The sequence below is a fragment of the Pleurodeles waltl genome, chromosome 7 (assembly GCF_031143425.1).
Source record: "Pleurodeles waltl isolate 20211129_DDA chromosome 7, aPleWal1.hap1.20221129, whole genome shotgun sequence".
Lineage (NCBI taxonomy): Eukaryota > Metazoa > Chordata > Amphibia > Caudata > Salamandridae > Pleurodeles > Pleurodeles waltl.
In genome coordinates, this window is record NC_090446.1 from 323,628,271 (window position 1) to 323,648,234 (window position 19,964).

General features: G+C 42.7%; 1 protein-coding gene across 1 annotated transcript in view; it reads right to left on the minus strand.

Annotated features, from left to right (window-relative positions):
• Nucleotides 1-19,964, minus strand: part of PTPRT (protein tyrosine phosphatase receptor type T) — a 1,804,620-nt gene that overhangs the window by 20,694 nt on the left and 1,763,962 nt on the right. The window contains exon 30 of the mRNA XM_069243772.1: nucleotides 10,141-10,272. Within this exon, the coding sequence (XP_069099873.1) occupies nucleotides 10,141-10,272 (132 nt within the window). The remainder of the gene's footprint in view (nucleotides 1-10,140; nucleotides 10,273-19,964) is intronic.

Below are 19,964 nucleotides of genomic sequence, written 5' to 3' on the forward strand. Positions count from 1 at the left end.
CTGCTCTGCATCTGTTGCAATGGGCGCCATCTGCACCACTGGCAGCTGTCATGGTTCCATGGCACCCGCAGGAGAACAACATATTGAATACAAATAGAAACAAGAAAGGGACATTTCTATATCTTACTACTTGGGAGTCAGAGCTGTCTGCATCCATTAACAGAACACTGTCTGGCTTATGATAAGTGCTATGTTTTTACATCCAGAAACTGACTTCGATATTTAAATTACTAGAATCAGAATTCATAATGTATATAGAAAGTGGGACATGCTCAAAAGAACTGCAGGGAAAATGAAGATAATCCAATCGGAAGGAGCACAGTATGCAAAACCAGCCACTCCAGCTGTGAAACTGTGAATTGAGGTGAGGCAGATGAAACCAAGCAGAAAGTGATTATGAGAAATTGTTATGGACAGTCTTTCAGCAGGAGGTGACAACGTGCTAGTACGGCTGCAGAGACGGGGGGCCGGGCGAGTGTTCTCTGTGGTGCAGAATTCCAACTACATATCAATCACCATCTCTGGCTGAATGTGGCCATTTGCCGGGGGGAAATGTAAACAGAGTATATCAGCAGTACTACATGTATAGTTTTAAAGATGTGCCCATGATTTTCTCCCTCCTTTTATTTAACAGGTATGGGATATTTTCAAACAGTTTTAGGGCAGTCTTGACAGCACACCTGTCACCAGAACTTACTGTTACCAATTATTTTAAATATGCATAGGGTGAGCTGTGACTTCACCCAGAGGAGTATTGTCTCACCTCCTACTGCTGACTGTTTTCTGTACAATGCCGTGATCCAGAAAGTGCTATCTTAAGCATGAATGTGGGGCTATTTTCCATCTGAAAAGTACCCTCAATCATCATGCTGTTTCTCAAATCCAGTTCTCTAGTTCATGAATGTGCATTCTATAATCCTTCTGTGCTACGTTTTCTTCCTGCATTGGCAACATCATAAGATGGGCTTTAATGTGATAAACAGCATTTGTGCATACAATGTATGTTAGCTGCATTTTTTAACATTTGCTTACACCCATGGACACATTGAACCTAGATCAATTGATTTGGTTAATATTTGTTTACTGGTGGTTGCAGAAAGTCACTTTGATTAAGTCTGAACAATCAAAGTTTAGTTTCCTATCCTATGCCTCAAATACAGATTCTAAGTCCAACATTGTTCGATTTTTGCTAAAGTTCTAGGTATAGTATCCCTATTGATAACAGCTTTCATCTAGCCCTCTTCATCTACTCGTCTGCCGTTGTGTGATAAACAAATCTCTCCTTTGCCCACTATAGCCTACAGCATGGAGCAATGGGTCAATCCACTTCAGCCACTGGCTAACTTCACTGTGAGTAAATGTATTCAACCTTTTCACAACACAACACATCTACAAATAAAGTAGGTTCCTTCAGCACCAGGGACCACCATGGTAATGTGTGCTTTTTGAGATTAAAAATGATTTTTGATTTTTGCCATTTGTATTTTTTTGGATGATAATGGCTGGACATATTTCCCAATAATAATGTTTGGTAAACATCATGAAAAGTATTAAAAAAAGGATTTAAAAAGGATGGAGGCCAATGCCAGACCTGAAGACTTTACCCATGCTTGTTTTAATATTCAAGCACTAGAATGAACAGTTTAAAGGCTTTCAAGGGAAAACCAAAGAATCTAGGAGCATTAAAACCAGAGGGGTGGATGACATGAGTATGGCAAAAAAACGTATATAGGTGTTAGCAAATTCAAGTCTGCCCCACAACATTGCATCATACTGTAAATGGAAAGCTACTCACTATTCAAATTTTGCAGCAATGGGATGTTTGAAGGCTTGAACCAGCAGTCATTAGTGTGGCTAGAGCTTGCACTGAGATCTGTGTGCACCCTTCTGACCACAGGTTCACTCACAAAAAGGCTTACTCAGCCTTTTGTATTTTTTTAAGATCTATTAATTGAGTCCTCATTTCTGTTGTAATGACAAAGGCTATAAGAGATCAAGCAAGCTCACTCTGTGTAGAAACCTACATTTATATTTTTTTACTCCAGTGAAGAAGCTGGTGCAATGACAAAGTTCGCGGTTGTAATAGTTGATTTTAATGCCTGACTTCTGACGTGTTTTTTGTGACAGCATTTGCCTTTCAAAACAAAAAAACATCTTTGGGTAACGAAAGGGCTGGCCGCAAAGAGAACTGTATAGCAAATCTCGTTATCCAAGACTTTCACATCCTTGCGGCCTCCATAGGAACTAAAAGCACAATCTCCAAAGAATGAGTGGGCAGCCAGGCTCTTTTCAGACACATTTTTACCGGCTATTTGATTTTACCACTATTCGCCGACCGTGGTGCACAAACATTCACATGGCCACGTGACTGGCGCGCCCTGATTTGGTTAAGCACTCCAGAGCGCTTAGCACCATAGCAAACATTTTTTTCATTACAGTCAACCGGACACCGTACAGACATCTGGCATTTTGCAATAGCTTCCACTGAAGGACAGTGGATCTTCAAGGATCATCTTACCCATTATGACCTTTTCCAGACATTTGCCAGAAAGTGATAGTATATTCTGTTTAGTGCTCCCCCTCTAACTGCTTACTTGATGGAACCGTAAATCAGTGGCGGCCCGTCCTTTAGGGCGGAGGGGCCAAGCCCCCCCACCTCATGAAGAGTGTCTGTCAGGCTGAACAAAGGTCAGCCTGACAGACACTCTTCATGTTCAGGTCAGGCAGCCAGGAGTGAGCCATGAGCGATTTGCGCAGACTCCTGGCTGCCTGAGCTGAACTTTGCTGGGCTGAGGAGATCACAACCCCTATGGGCGTGACCTCCTCGGCCCAGCAAAGGTGCCTTGAGGCCCTCCCCTGGGTGACGAGGAAAGCATCACCCATTGACACTCTCCCTGGGCGCTTCAGGTTTAAGCCCTGAAGTGCCCAGGGCGAGTGTCAATCAGTGACACTTCGTCACAGAGTGGGGTGGGGTCAGCAGTCTCACTGACCCCATCCCACTCTGTGACGAGGCTGGAACTGCTGCCTTCCCTCATTGGCTGACCTAAGGTCAGCCAATGAGGGAAGGCAGCAGTCTCAACCCTCCTGGGACCTGGAGGCTAAAGGTGTGTGTGTGTGTGTGTGTGTGTGTGTGTGTGTGCGTGTGTGTATGTGTGTATGTATGTGTGTTATGTTTTACATTGAATGTTTGGTGCGCGCGTGCATGTTTGAGTGTAATGAGTGTTGTTAATGGATGTGCATGCGTGCGTGTGTGTGTGTGAAAGAATGAATGTGTGTGATCTTGTAAAATGAATGTTTGGTGCGTGCGTGCATGTTTGAATGGAATGAGTGTTGTTAATGGATGTGAGTGCATGCGTGCGTGTGTGTGTGAAAGATGGAATGTGTTTGAATTTGTAAAATGAATGTTTGGTGTGTGCGTGCATGTTTGAATGGAATGAGTGTTGTTAATGGACGTGAGTGCGTGCGTGTGTGTAGGAAAGATGGAATGTGTTTGAATTTGTAAAATGAATGTTTGGTGCGTGCGTGCATGTTTGAATGGAATGAGTGTTGTTAATGGATGAGCGTGCGTGTCTGTGTGTGAAAGAATTAGTCTGTCTGTGTGTGTGTGTTTGTGTGTGTGCCCCGCCCACCCCCCTCCCAAAGCGGCCGGCCGCCACTGCCGTAAATCGACTGAAGAGACGACTGCATTTTCAAACTGTTCCTGGATAAGCGTTTGATGTGAGCCATCGGGGTAATTTGGAATTGCACAACCTTTTTATAACTTTCTTATAATACTGGTTGTGAATCCTTGTACTCCTTGAAGGGAGCAATCTGTATAAAATTAGCTTGTTGCACTTTGACTGTTGAACTGTCAGAATCAAACCTCTGGAGGGCAAGTTTAAAGTACACGAAGCACAAGGCACATTTGGAAAACACTAGTATCTGTTTTCATTTTCATGCTGCTGTTCCCTGAATAGAAAGTTATTTTGTTTTAAAAGTTATTACTTTTTAAGCTTTTAAGTTTTTTGGGGCAAATGATCCCTTGGTGCTTTCTTTACTTTCTGGTTGCTGCTTAGAGATGCTATTTTGAGGGGTCGACGCTCTAGGGGTTGAATCAGGAAACAGCTGCTGACCCTCATGTTAATGAGTCCTCCTCTTAAAAACACAGCCTGACCTGCGCAGTGCATGCATCACTGGCAAGCCCATCCACAACTGTATATGCCTGGACATAGCTAGGCACCAGGGCTGGTGCCGGTTTTAAGGCAGAATCCCTTGCTTACTGTACAATTATCTACTCCCAGGATCGGCTAGTTGTAATGCATCCCACAGGTAATCCCACAGATTTCCCTGTGATCACCCTTGATAGCACTACACAACTTGCGGGCCTTCATTGCAACACATTTAAACTGAGCAACAACCTCTGCGATGTGGCCACAAGTAATGGCAAATGTTTTGGAGCCGCTCTTAACTATATCTCTCACATAATATTTGGACTACAATGAAATCTTGGATGTGCAAAATTTGGTTTTTGTAAAGCCCATTGTATAGTCTCATCCCTGCTAGCTGTTAAAGAAGTAGTACTTGATATCCTTGATCCTGGTGGGAAGGAAGTAATGGTCCTTTTAGATTTGTCCAAATCCTTCGACACCAATAACCACTTGACCTTATAAGGCAAGCTTGAGGAAATTTGTATAGGTGGTGTGGTTCTGCATCTGCTTGACTCCTGTCTTTAAGATAGGGTACACACAGTGTCAAGCAGGGGTTTTGTATCCAAGCCTTTCCATTTACCCTGCGGTGTCCTTCAGGGATTGTCCCTGAGCCCCACATTGCTTAATGATTATCTGACCCCTTTGATCAGCCTGATCAGTTCTTTTGGTTTCAAATCTATTTTTATGCAGATGATATGGAAATTGTGGTCCCCATTTTTAATGATGCTGAAAGAGTGGCCTGACACTATAGGAACTGTATATCAGCCCTCGTGGCCTGAATGAGTTCACATTATTTGAAGTTAAATTCAGAAAACAACAAAGTACTGCTCTCGGCCAGAATACATACCTCTGGAATTTCACTTGGTGGCCACTATCGCTTGGATCTCCCCCTTCCCTGGTGACTAAGGTGCGAAATTTGGGGATTTTATTTGACTATGGCCTTTCTTTTTCTGGACAGACAAACCACCTGACATCTTCCTGCTTCTTCATTATCAAAATGGTCAAACAAATCTTTACATTTATCCTGCAAGAGATGCAGAACATAGTGGTTACATCCCTAGTTCATTGTCAGTTAGAATAATATGTTTTATGCAGGTGCTCAGAGAAAGATCTTAGACAAATTTCAGAGGTTGTAAAATGCTGCAATATGTATCCTATTGCATCTCAGAAAATTTGACTCAATCTCTTCTGCAAGAATAAATCTCCATTGGCTCTCGTTCAAAAAAAGAGTGACTTTTAAGTATCTGTGCATTGCACATAAAACTCTCTTTGCTGTGGGTCCTCGCACATTAAAAGAGCGGATTCTCTGGTATAACCATCATGCTAAACTTCGGTCTGACTTGGCTAAGAAATGCTCCATCCCTAAAATTCGGAAATCATCCTGGGAGGTAAGAGCTTTTCCTATACAACTTGCAGGCTTTGGGACCAGAGGCCCTATCATCTTAGAAACCAGACTAACCTCCTCTTATTCAGGAAAAAGTTCAAAAACGTACTCTTCTCCACATCGGCATAACTTTTAAGTATGGTTTCCTTTTTTCTACATCTCTTCGACTGTGCTCTCCCTGTCCCTCAAGTGGCAGCACCGAGATGCCCTCAGGCAGTTGTGTTCTTTATAAATATTAAAATCAAATCAAAGAAGGAAGGGAAGCGGAGCCATGCTGCATGTAGCAGGTGCACTTATCAATGCTCGATCACTGATCAACCATACACCTGAAGTGAAGAACTTGATCCATAACTCTGATCTAGACTGTCTTTTTATAACCGAAATTTGGGCAAAGAAAGATTCTGGGCCAGATCTAGTTGATACAGTTCCAAGGGGTTACACAATCTCTTGATTAGACCGACCAGGTCAGGCAGCTGGAGGCCTGGCTATAATTTGAAAATAATCACTAATCTGCACATTAGAGCAATCCGCAAACCTACCTAATGAGGTGTGTGAAGCAGTGAATTTTAGACTTAACCTCATATGAATGTTACTTTAGCTTGCCTATTGATTTACTACCCACCAGGTTCACAGACAAAGGCCCTCATTACGAGGCTGAGGGTTGTCAGACCTCCAGCCTCGCCGTGGTGGTCTTATCACTGTGGACCTGGCAGTCAAGACTGCAACATCACAAGTTGAAGGGTTTGGCAGAAGCCAAACCTCCGCAATGCCACCTGGCCCGCCGGGGGGTTCACACTGACGTGGCCGACAGTGTGCATTTCCAACCCGGAGGCAGGTCTCAGCCTGCCAGCTAGATTTCAAGCCTGCAGACTGCCAGGCTTTCAGTGGTAGTCACCCTACCAGGAAAACTCTGGCGGTCACTCATCCAGCGACAGGAATCCCCATTCCTGTCACCAGCACATGCATCCCCACAGGTCCACACACATGCATACACCCCCCACCCATCCACACACTTACAAACACCTCTTCACGCACGCATGCATTCACATACACACCACTCGGCATACACATACATCCACACAGATACCCCCACTCACTCGCAAACAAGCAGACACATATCCACACTCACTCGCAAACATGCAGACACACCGACACCCACTCGCTCACACACACACACCCCTATACATGCGCACATACACGCACACATTCACATTCAACTGCATACACGCATGCATTCACCACTCCCCTCTGCATACACGCACTCACACTACATCCCCCTCCGCATACACGCACCCACACATACAGACACACTCCCTCTCTTTCGGATGACCACTTAACTTCTCCGTCAAGGAGGTCTGTCGGGAGGGGATGGGTCCACCACGCCAGCAGGAGTCCGCCAAACTGAATTACGGCTTGTAACATGGCGGGCGGAGTCTTGCTGGTGTGGCGGTCCTGGCGATGCAACCGCCTCTACTGAGCCAGATGTTTGCCCATTAATGTGCAGAGCTCCTCCAATGACTCCTAATATGGTGGGCAACAGACCACCAGAACTGGCAGTCTGTTGCCTGCAGCAGCTTAATCATAATGAGGTCCAACGTTCCTCACAAATTGGGGTCAGGTGCTGGAACCGTACATCTCGCACCCAAACTTCACAGTTTTAAGCAATTTTCCTGTAGAGATCTCCTCCAACAAAGACATCACCATGCTAGTGGCACTCATGGCCACTTAGTTTCACTCAATTAAAGGAAAATGGTACCCGTAGCTCAGGCGACTCCTTAGATTGTATTTTTACCAACTCAACTGGCATTTATGTAATGGACACTTTGCCTCTTAGTTGAACTGACCATCTTATGGTTCATTTTAGTTTATCAGTACCTCAGCTGACTGTTAGTTTGAAACAGCTGCAGAATAGGTCCCAAGTCAATAGAAACTGAATAAAATTAATCCAGAAGAGTTTTATTCAGCCCTCAGCTCCTCAGCAATGGAGGTAGTCCTCCACTCAGAGCATCCCGCTGAAACTGTCTCCTACTGGTTTAAGGCCACCGTGGATAAGATAGCACCTATAAGTTTTGAGCCTCCCTATAAAAGGAAAGAGTCAGCCCCATAGTTCTCTAATGCATTTATAGAATTGAGGCATCTTTGTTGTAGGCAGGAGAGGAAGTGGTATACTAGTTTAGATACTAAGGAAACGGACAAGCACAAATCCTTATTTGCTACATACAAGGCAAGGCCAAATCCACCTACTGTACATTTCAAATTAGTCTAGCTGAACATTCTACCAAGGAGCTTTTTAAAGTGATCTAGAGCTTATCTTATCCCCCCAGAAAACAACAAACCAATGCTTCTCAAGCATTTTGTGACAACTTGGTAACGCTTTTTCAGGGACAAGATTCTCACCATTTATTCTGAATATAATTTGGTTGAGAAATATGAGGAGCATTGTCTCGTTCACAATATCTCCAGAGGTGCTCCACAGCGGCTGTCTTTCCCACTGGTGTCAACACTTCAGGTCAAAGAGATCCATATGAGTATTAAATCATGTTCTCCTAATGACCCATGAGCTCCAAACATTGTACAGTAGGTCCCTGATCCTGTAGCTAAATTCCTGGAAAAAATGTAATCTGTATCCTGAGATCAGGCATCTTTCATGAGTGTTGGAAGGAAGCTATTAGTATTCAACTTCTGAAAAGCCAAATGTAGACCCAGATGAGTTAAAAAATGACTGCCCGAGCTCTCTTCTTTTTAACCTGTATGTCTCATCTTAGGCTGCCTTGGTGAGATCTTATGAATTCCAGGTTTTGTTATATGCCAAAGGCACACAAATAAAAGTGTCTTTCAGTGAAAATCTTCCTGAAACGGCCGAGAAATTCAAACTCTGTATGACTGGTTTGAGCCACTGGATGACAGATTTCCTTAAGCTTAATCCTGACAAGACCAAATTTATGGTCTTTTGAGCCAAGCATTCTGTCTGGTCAGAGCTGTGGTGGCCAGAGTCATGTGGACCCCGCCCTACCCCAGCAAATTCACTTAAGAATCTTGGTGCCGTATTTACAAGGTGGCGTTAAGCCACAAAAAGGGGACTTACGCCACCTCGTAAATATGGCAGTGTGCTTAGCGCTACCGGAGTGCAGGGAAAAGTGACCCTCCAGTGGCGCTAGGGGCTCCTAAATATGCACCTTGGAGTCTTACTATATACCTCTCAATTTCAACCTATGAGTAAATCATACCTCGAACAGTTGCTTTCTCATCATTTGGACCCTCAGGTAGATTTTCCCATTTATTCCTCAGAAACATTGAAAATCAGTGGCAATCGCGTTGAGCAACTCGTGGTTAGATTATTGTAATGCCATGTATCTTTATATCAACAGTTACTTCTTGAACAAAAACTCCAGACGGGGCAAAATGCAGCTGCTTGTCTCATTCTTAACACCCTGAAATATGTTTCTGTGAAAGAAGGCCTTGAAAACCTGCACTGGTTGCCAATGAGGAAGTCAGTGATGTTCAAGGCGCTCGGTATGGTGTACCTAGCCCTTCATGGCAAAGTATCACTGGTCATCAGGTTTTCCTTTAATTGGTACAAGCCAACCGGGCACTTCAGATCAGCCTCTAGCAGGACAATTTTAATTCCTAACTTTCGAAAGGCAAGCAAGATGAGGCACACACTCCTCTCCTGTGGCAGCTGCTAATTTATGGAATACCCTGCCAAGTTACATTGCTGAGATTGAGTTCTCCATTTCTTTTTTAAAACATTTAAAAGCCTGGCTCCTTACATCCAAGGATTGCATTTTTGCATTAAACTGATTATTCTCTCATTCCTCTTTATTTTTTCCAGTTTCTGGCGGAATCTCTGTCTGCTTGCCTATGCTTTCTGGGGTGGGTTTCCTTGATAAGGTTCAGGAATTCTTTGATGTAGCACCTGGATACCTTCCGGTTAAGAGAGCTTTATAAGCCTCTTTTATTATTTCACTTGATTTCATAGTGCCATGTTTGTTCGACATAGCAATACTTTTTTGCCTTCTGTGCAGCACTACTTTAAGGTAAATCAGCTTTATTAAAATCAAAATACTTATGGGTTACATACTAACAATACAAGATATCTGACACACTGATAATGATATAATTTTAAAAGGAATTGTAAAAGCTGTTCAACTTTTTAAGAGTATAAAAAGGGGAAGAAACAATGAAAACGGAACAAGACCATTTACAATGGGAAAGATGCATTGGATATTCAACAGTTAAATAAAAAAAAAGTAATATTAAAAAAGGCATAAATGTAAGCTAAATTAAAATTCACTCAAGAACAGAGAAAATAACGAATTCATGGTGCAGCACTACTTTAAACTCCTCATAGGAACGATTGCAGTAGAAAGCACTCATTTTCACTAATCGGAACTAATCATGAACACTGTGCTTGAGGTGCGTAGTAATTTCAGATACGTAATCTATCTTTTATAAATGTTTGAATCTCTTTATGAGAACTAATCACTTTGATCTCCAAATAAGGCATATCAATATTCGGGTTGCATTTTAAGTGGGGATAACCCATGCAATGCAGATAACTCCACTTACCTGAGCAGCGTCCATTTCATTCAACATGACCACGGAGGAACAGTTGTAGTCAAAGACCAGCCTCCAGAAATCCGTGGCTGTGTTAGGCAAAGGGTGCTGGGTAATGAGGAATGCAGCCGGTTGCTTGTGACTCTACAGTAGAGAAAGAGTAGAGTGGTGAACCAAGTAATGGAAGAGAATGAGAGTACTGAACAAAACATCAACCTACCACAATCATCAAATTACATTACATAAATAACACATACACAGTAGAAATACCCAGTAAGCTCAAACTCATTAACGTGCACTAGCCTTGATCTGCTGGAAGGACTACCTGCAGGAGCCGATGGACACTTAAGTTTATATACCTATTCGGGCCCTGGCAAACATGTGAGAAAAATACTCTTTAAGACAAATGTATTAGTGCAGCCTTTAGGAACACATAACCCTTGCCCTCTGCCACATAGGCCACCTCAACCAGTGACCAGCTGCGTCTTTTACAGATCATCTGTTGAGGTTTAATTTGAGCTCACCTTGTACCCACAATAATAGGCACTATGGCCCATATTTATATTATTTTTGGCGCCGTATTTGCGTCACTTATTGATGCAAAAGTGGCGCAAACGTACAAAATACAGTTGTATTTTGTAAGTTTGTGCCGCTTTTGCATCAAAAAGTGACGCAAATACGGCGCTAAATAAGTATAAATATAGGCCTATATGAGATAGCGTTCTTGAAAGGTTAGAGGCTGATTCACTTTATATAGCCATGGTATCTTAGTTTATTGTAGAGAGGTACCATCCAAGAGGGATAATGTTTTTGCCAGCAGCCCTGGTATCTGCCAGTCCATTTCAAGAGGAATTCGATGGAGACCTGAAACCTAACTTTGATCGCAGAACAAGTTTCTCAGTATAGTTTATTGCCATGGGGCACTCTAATGGGTATTACATGACTTAAAGAGTGTATGTGGGCAGGTTAAAGGTGTTCAGCATTGCCTCTTACATGAGAATATCACACTACTGGGTGATTAGAGGAGACCGACTCTTCACTATTCATTCCTTGAATATTTTTGAAGCAGTCACTGATAGTGGATGGAATGAAGTTCAGTATTCAGTCTTTGACCAGGTTCCCTCTGGAATTCAGACAACAAAAGTTAAGAGACTGGTCATCCTGTGTGCTGTTTTCTGTCCACGTGCTTCTCTAGGCATCCCCTGTGGTGGAGAGGGACGATTTCAGTCCTTTGGCCTTTCTTTTTTCGCTCTGGGGTGACATCATCACTGGGAAGAACAACACAATAGATTTCAAGTATTTAACCCCGATGTTTCTGCGGAGGATATAATTTAGTGTGACAGTTATCAATGTTCATCCTTTGAGTTCAATTGTAAGCGTTGTCCATAGTTCAGATATCATGCCAGAGATTCCAGTTGACAACCTGCATCAATATTGTACAACACGTTTGACCAAGGGGTATGAAAAAAACACCTCTGAAACAACAAAGAGTTAAAAAAAAACTCCCACTAAGAAAGCAAAAGGAGAGAGGGTCTGTTATTTATCGATTGAAGGAAATACCACTGATCAGTACAAATCAATGGGCCTCCTCTCAGATAGACGATCCCATGTGTCTTACACATCTATATGGGAAGCAAACAGTTTGGATAAATAGCTATCGGGTGATGGAGGGGGAAGATAAATTACGTGATGGCCTACCCAGATATTTTTCGGACCTTCAGATGTATGTACACGTGAAGGATACGGATAACTGATACTTCTCTTCCTTGAAGAAATCCTTTCCATTAGGACTTTTCGGTGAGTTTTCTAGAAGCAAAATCTGATGAACCAGCACCAAGAGAGAAGAAAAGATGCTCTTACCATGCATCAGTCTTCTCAAGAATCCTCCCAGCTGTCTGTTGTGACCATAGTAAAATGACCAGTGACTTTTGTTTTTGAGACATGTTGGCATATTGTGTACAGAGAATGAGGAACCAAGCAAACTCGAGTGAAGAAATGTGGACACAACTTTTAGTTATTTTGCAAAACAGTGGCATTCTTCCCCAGGACGTAAAAGGAAAATACAGAAAATGCTCTTCCTGTTGCAGCCCTGCCCTCATAAACTACATTTTAAATATTGCAAACCTGTATGTGGCATTCACGTCCTAACATGACTGTGTAGCACACATTGGCACATGTTGGCAGACTCTTATGACCCAAGATTTATAAGAGGCTATCTGCATTTCCTTTGAAATACTCGTAAATATTCAAAGGACCATCGTGCGAGTTTGTCCAAACGTACAAATAGTCAAAAAGTCAGAAAAAATACTTACCTGCAGAGGCAGATGCAATGCACAAAACAGAGGCTTCCCTAGAATCTGGTGCAATATAGATGGCAGGAGAGTTTGGAATGCTGTCTCTTATGTCATCCTCAGAAGTTCTACAGAAGTAGTGAGTACAGAAGAGACGACTGACTCGGGGACTGCTGAACGCATCTGGGTGGGGCTGAATTATGCCAGACAAAGGCAGCACTATGACAACAGGATAAAGTAGACACACAAACCCCAAAACAAGGATGGAGAGGAGGAAACATCAGAAATGCAACGGAGGGCGACCATTTTGGAAGAGGCGTGACATAATTGTTTGTGTAAACCAAAAAACTGTCATAAATACTTTTACGATTGAAACATCAGTAGGGCAGCAGCAGCTTTTGCATAGCGAACTGGAACAAGCCCAGAAGAGCTCCTGCAGAAAGAGTAGACCCCAGCCACTCCGTAAGTCGAGTAGATGCTGAGAGTACAAAGGGTGTTGAGCTTTAGCTGTATGTCTTGAAACTCAGGTAGGTGAGAAAAAAATGAGGGACAGTGTCCTCTCTGGAAAGAAAATGTGGAGCTAAGACGTACAGTAAATGAGTTTTAAAGCATCACCTCTCTTTTTTCCGAAGGCACTATGTGCAGACACATATGATCAATATATAAAATTGCCTTCAATAAAAAGTAGGTTTGATGGAGGAGCATTGGAAGTAAACCCGTGGGGGCCTCTCAGGTTGCACAAGCTCAAGATGGCACAGCGTTGGGTGTGGAAGTTAGAGATGGAGCCAGAGAAGGATTAAGGGCTTGAAAGAAAGGTTCAGTTTTTGTCATTGGGGAACAACGCAAAACACAATATGTGGGAATTTGCAAAAAACACCCTAATGAAACTGCAAGCTGTATACTTATAACACAGACTTAGAGGCACAGCACATTACATAATCATAATTAGCTGAACAAGAAGTACTTTAGTACTAATCTAAGAGACACAGTTTTAGCATCAACCCCCTTGTTATTCTTCTTGGTTAATGATTCCATCTTTCGCATACATGTGAGAGAGCGTAGTTTAAATATTATATTTTATAGACGTGAAATGCTTACATTTGACAATGCAAATTAATAATTGAAATGTATTAATAAACATGAAGATTTATTCGCTTGTGAACACTAATGCTGAATAAAATAAAAAATCGTCAATTATATGTATTACCACGATTAAAACTGTATTCATTAGAACTCGTGTGTCCTAAGTTAGCATGAGTCGCGAACTAGCTGTGTAACTCTCATTTAAAAGCGTATTTTTCTGCTTCTCCAGTATGCGGACTTGCAAACGACCATGACCCAGCTATTGTTCTTTTCTGTACTTGTTAGCAACATCGCAGAATTCTCCCATTCGCATGCTAGTAGCCTTTAGTCTAAAATTGTGTGATTTGAAACAAACATAGACACTTTCAAGGACAATAAAGCAAGGAGGAGAACTCTTGACCCGAGACGTGTGCCAAAATGGTGAAGTAACCCCGGATATGCCACCTACGAAAATGTCGATTATGAAGACCAATTAGAAGACGAACCAATATCGTGAAATGACAAATGCATTTCTTAATGTATAATTTGATTGGTTACCAACGATGGGGTGTAGTTACTAACCAATAGAATTTTGGGGGAATGTATCACGAAAAAGGGGATAAAAACCCGTGACACGAGAGACGAGACACATTAGGCAGGGGATGATATGGATTGCATCCAGAAACTCTGTCACTCTATTTGATCACTTGAGACTTACAAAATAACCTTGTCCATAGATTGCCCGTTAACTTTCCCCATAAGGGAAAGTTTTCCTTGCTTCCAACTTAGATAGACTGATGGTGACTCAACTGATGTCCTGAAGACGAAGACTGATCCTGAATGCTGACCTATCTCGAAGAGGGTAATTATAATGCTAACGGAATCTATTTGCCTTTCTTTCTAGGTACCAACTGCTGTATGTTTAATTAGGTATCTTAGTTAGATGTTTTCCAAATTGATATTCTAAATTGTTTTGCATGAAGCCCAACATGCTAATGCTAATTTGAGGTTAGACGAGGTGTTCATTTGACTGACGGAACTGACGTGACTGACATGTAGCTATGCTGAACTGATATCTTATGGATTATTATGCACGTAATCTATTCTTTGCTGACGCATCTATTTTATGTTCCTGATCATTGCATTATTGAAAGCTTATCGTAGTTGCCACTTTGTGATTATGCTCTTATGCTTCTTGGTTTTGAAACTAATGCATTTATTATTAGATTGTAATCATTAGGGAATAAATTCACAAAATCTTCCTTCAAGGTGTGGTTATTTGAGTCTGAGAATTAATGAATGTGCCGAAGGTTCATTAATGGTTACTGTGAAATATATTTTGATGCTAACTTTTATAATACTATTGATTTAATAATTGGTAATCTCGTCTTACGGAGACTCACCACTGGGCCCAAAGATTCATCAACCTAAAACGAGTCCTGATGTGTATAAATTGACATAGACGGACGCGTTAACAGATCTGGTAGCAGAGCAACGGTTTGGCCCTTGGGGCCCTAGGACGGAGTTTTCATTGTTAAATTTGTTTTCTGTGATAATGAAATTAGGCAAAACGATGAGTGGCTAGGTTCGCCATGGGCTTTCCCGGGATCTCGGAGCCTTCCTAAATGAGTTGGGAATGTTCTCGGCGCCATAGTATGTGTGGTTAGGGTCTTTGCGCTTGCTTAAAGCTTAAGCATCTTGCAGAAGATTGTGAAGATTTGTGTGTATTTAGGCCAAATTAAGTGTTGTTTAGCAGGAGTGGGGTATGAGAGTAGGGAAGTCGGCGTACTTCATGTGAATGCAGCGCTTATTGTTCAAAATTATCCACGTGGTTGGTTAAGGTATACGGACCTAGTGAGGTCTAAGACTCCGGAGTATAATGAGAAACATGGTTTATGTTGTAATCTGTGCGGTTTAACAGGTCAATCGGGCGTGGTTGACAAGTCAGGTTTGAGTCATAACGTATGTATGAAACCTTCGATGGAGATTTGACAAGCTCTAAAGTGCACTAGAAGGAGTCATTGACAAGTCGAGAGTAGAATTTGCGGGTCGAATTCTGCTTGCGCATGTGGGAACTGAGAAGGAGAGAGTAGCGGCCGAGGCTTCAAGTGAAATCTCTGTAAAGTTCTGAAGCAAATGTGTTACCCTTCCTGTAGTAAACCGGCAGATTTGTATTGTCATTTTAAGTGTCTGCAATAAATCGCATTAGTTTGTTTGAATTGTATGAGTTAGTAAGGTGTGGACAAGCCGCAAGACTTTGTCAGCTGCAGAGTGTGTGAGTGTGACGTCAGTAGTGCCGCGCTGAGATAGGTCAGATGTTAAGAGGGGTCGCGCACGGATTGGCTGCCGTCCGTGGGAGACAACAGGTTGAGAAAAGGGTAGGTGAAGAGTGTCCTGGGAATTAAGTTTTTCTGATTAAAAACAAAAATAAAAGAATTGCAAAAATGAATTTTGTTAAGGCATTCAAGAGCGCTTTGAGGGGAGATGTGTACATTGTCGCAACTGATGGGGAACCTACACCACCAGAGGGTACTCCAGCTTATACGGTTATGGAGGAAAAGGGTGTTGCACCTTGTTTATGGATAAAACAATGGCGCAAGTTGACGTAAAAAGAGGGGTGTCTAGCATTTCCGGAACATGGGACATTCAATCCAAAGGTATTAGAAAACTTGAGGTGGATGTTAAGTACGCAGAAACCACCTCCGAGACCGGCACAATATGAGGCTCTGGCGATTTGGGACCTGATGGCTCTTAAACATAGGCAAGAAAGGTTTCACAGAAGATTGACAAGGGCAGAAAAATCCTATGCAGAAGCTAGATGGGACAATGAGAATAAAATGTGGAGACGGGGAATAGTAGATGGGTTAAAGCTGTTTCCAGCGATAACACAGGGAGAAGAAACACAGGGAAAGAAAGCTTCTGGCAAAACTAACAAAGATTCAGGCAAAGTTAAAGAACAAAAAAGATCCTGGGAAGAAGAGAATGATTCAGAGGATGAGGAGTTTTTGGATAGATTGCTACATGATCGACCACCACCTTATGCGGTGAGCGACGATGTTCCGAGTACTAGCTTAGATCCTGGGAACCAGACGCAGGAGAAGGGAGTTACTGATACGGTACAGACTAGCGATACAGCCTTGATACAGAATGGTGACAGTGTACCCACTGCACCAGACTAGCCAACACAGTTGCAGCCTCCACCGCAGATAAAAAGAATCTATCCCGATGTTCCAGTGCTCGAGACTACTACGAACTTGGTGGTGCCGCCAGACCCGATATACACAAAGTCAAGGCTGATTCAGATTGAGTCAACTCCAAAGCTAGTGTCACAACCGCCACAGCTGATACCAGGATATAACCCTGTAGCAGGATCTCCGTTAGTACCTGTACCAGGTACATTAGAACAGACCTATGGTGTTGCGGCTCCAAGAAGCCTGGGAGCAGGTCAGACACCTGCCGCTATATCACTACCTATTCCTGTCGGTCCCCCAGTGCCGTTATATGCCCAAGAGAAAACAAGAACCTGTGAACAGGGAGTTATGACTCATGAAGCGATAAGAGGAGGGTCTATTAGAACTCCACAGATAATGGCCCAGGAAGGACAGGTATGTGAGCAACAGAAACCCTTAATGGACCTCAGTCCAATAGGGGCACCTCTGGAAGCAATGCGACAAGCAGGGTTGGGAGTTTTGACTCCCCAAACTATGAGTACCAATACCTCACATACTCCAATGATACATGCAGGAAACATTTCACTGCAAGGTTTTACAGTACAGCAATTAAACGAGTGGTTAGAGAAAACTTCTGCTTCTCGAAAAACTACAGTAACCGAAATTGATCCTGAAAAGGAAAGACAAGATGAATATCTGAATCTTGTACGCCTAGGGGCAGAAGCTGCTGAGTTAGTGGAAGGAACAATGGGAGTGAACAGGTTGGAATCCTACACTGAGGCAGAACTGAGATACTTATGTCCTAAGATTACCAAAGAAGTAGGGAAGATACACCAGAGATTAGCGAACCTGGCAGACAAATACAATATTGATATTGGTAACACGAAGCATTTGAAAAGGAGCTACAGATTAGATTTTGACACCAAAGATTTTGATCACATGAGATCTGCAGGCATGAAGACACACCTGAAAGAATTACTGCAGAGTGCACAGATTTGGGGAGCATTAGAAAAATGGGAAGGCCTGTGGGCAAAGAAAAGAGACAAGTGGAAAAAGGATAGCCCAGGGTCTATTGAAACAACAACCACACCCAATTTAGATTCAGTAAAAATCCTGCCCATGAGAGAAACGGCTGGTGGTGTTTTAGTCCATGTGCCTTGGTCCAGGGGAGATATTTTGTCCTTTACGAATGATTACCCGAGGTTAAGAGAAAAACCGATCGAGTGGTATCAACAGACAGATAGATTTGTGAAGCTTGCAAAATGTCTTTGGGAAGACTTAAATACCTTGTTTGAGATTATTGTTCCACCGGATTTGTGGCTCGAGTGCAACAGAGGGGTAGATTGGCCCACGAAGGAACCAGCAAGGGATAAGGTGACTGGAGCACCTTCTGAAGAGGTGTTGAAATATTATCATAAGGTTATTGAGTTTTTGAAACAAAAGGTGTCACCGAAGGTGACCGATTGGCAGAAAATCGACCGGACTTCGCAAGAGGTTAAGGAATCAATACATGCCTATTATGAGAGATTGTTAAAGGCATTTAAACATTACAGTGGTACTGAGACGATCGAACCGAAAGACATGAATCATCTCGTGTTTAGATTTGTTGAAGGGCTGAGACCAGAGGTTGGTCAGATGATTAAGAATCACTTGATTTATTGGCAAGCTAAGCCGATTGATGAGGTGTTACAGTATGCGAAATACTGTAGTGATGAAATTGAGTTGAAGCAGAAAAAGCTGAAAGAGAAAGTGATGGTGATGCAGATAAGAGCTGCACAAGCTGGAATTCAGGGAAATGGTGTTCAGCAAATGATGCACCAGCAACCGCAAATGAATGGTGGGTTTCAGGCACAGCCGAGAGGTAGAGGTCGAAGTTTTGTGAATCGTAATTTGGACATGAATAATGTCGTCGTTCAAAATGACGGGCAGGTAGTGAAGAGGAGATGTCACCATGCCATGCATGCGGGAGCATGGGACATTGGAAACGGGATTGTCCAAATATGGTGCATGATGGTGCAGTTCAGCAGAGCATTAATGTTGGTGCACAGCAGAATCCGCGAGGTCCAAGAATGAGACATCAGGACCCGAACTTACAGAATAATTTGATGCAAATGCCAGGGGTACAACCTATGCAACAAATGTTAATGCCGCGTTTTCAAAACGTGCCAGTACAATCGATGCAACAGCAGATTCCTATGGTGCCTAGACAGCAAATGCAGTTACCCCTAGCTCCGATGGGACAGCAACAGGTGACGCTTCCTCAGCAGGTCACAGGTCAGGTGACAAGTCAAAACAACACTGTACAACAATTCCCATTACGAGGTGAAAATGAGATGAATGAGGAATGGTCAGATGACAGTTCAGACAGTGAAGAGTGCAGGCTTGCAGCCTCGTTAGAAATAGATCAGAGAGGCACATATGTAGAGGGAAAGGTGATGGGCTATAAGGTTTCGTTTTTAGTTGACACTGGAGCTACACGCTCTACAGTCCGCAGCGTAGAAGTACCGAGACTACCCCTATCAGGGCGCACCATACGAGTGGTTGGTGTGGCTAACCAGTATCTGACAAATCCAATTACTGACCCAGTACAGGTTGAAATCGGAAATTTCCAAGGCCTGCATAGGTTTGTCGTATGCGACTCAAGTCCAGTATCCCTACTGGGAAGGGACTTACTATGTAAGACTAAATGTTCAATTACCTGTTCCAATGATGGAATAGAAGTCCAGACAAACAGTGATGATGAAGGAGATGAGGGTCAGTTCATAGAAGGAGGTGAGACGAGTGAAGATTACCCTCTAATTACTCTATTCCCAGTGTTCACTCTAATCGAATTACCTGCTGACCTACAAGGGTCTGTAACAGAGAGAGTGTGGGATTTGACAGGAAAAGAGGTCGGATTAATTAAAGGGGTTGAACCAGTCAAGGTGCAAATAAAACCAAATGCAGTATTCCCGCAAGTACCACAATATCACATGACTCAAGATGTACTCATTGAAGTGACACAGATAATTGCAGATTTTCTCAGACAAGGCGTTTTGAAAGAAGTTTTGAGCAGTCCATGTAACTCACCTATCATGGGTTTGAAGAAGCCCTGTGGGAAGGTTCGAATTGTGCAGGATTTGAGAAAAATAAATGAAATCGTGATAAAATGTTGCCCTGTGGTACCTAACCCGGCGGTAATAATGTTCCAAGTTCCTTGTGATGCTGAATGGTTTACTGTGGTAGACCTATCACAGGCATTTTTCTCAATACCGCTACATGAAGATAGCCAATTTTTGTTCAGTTTCAAATTCCGGGATAAGGTGTACAGTTG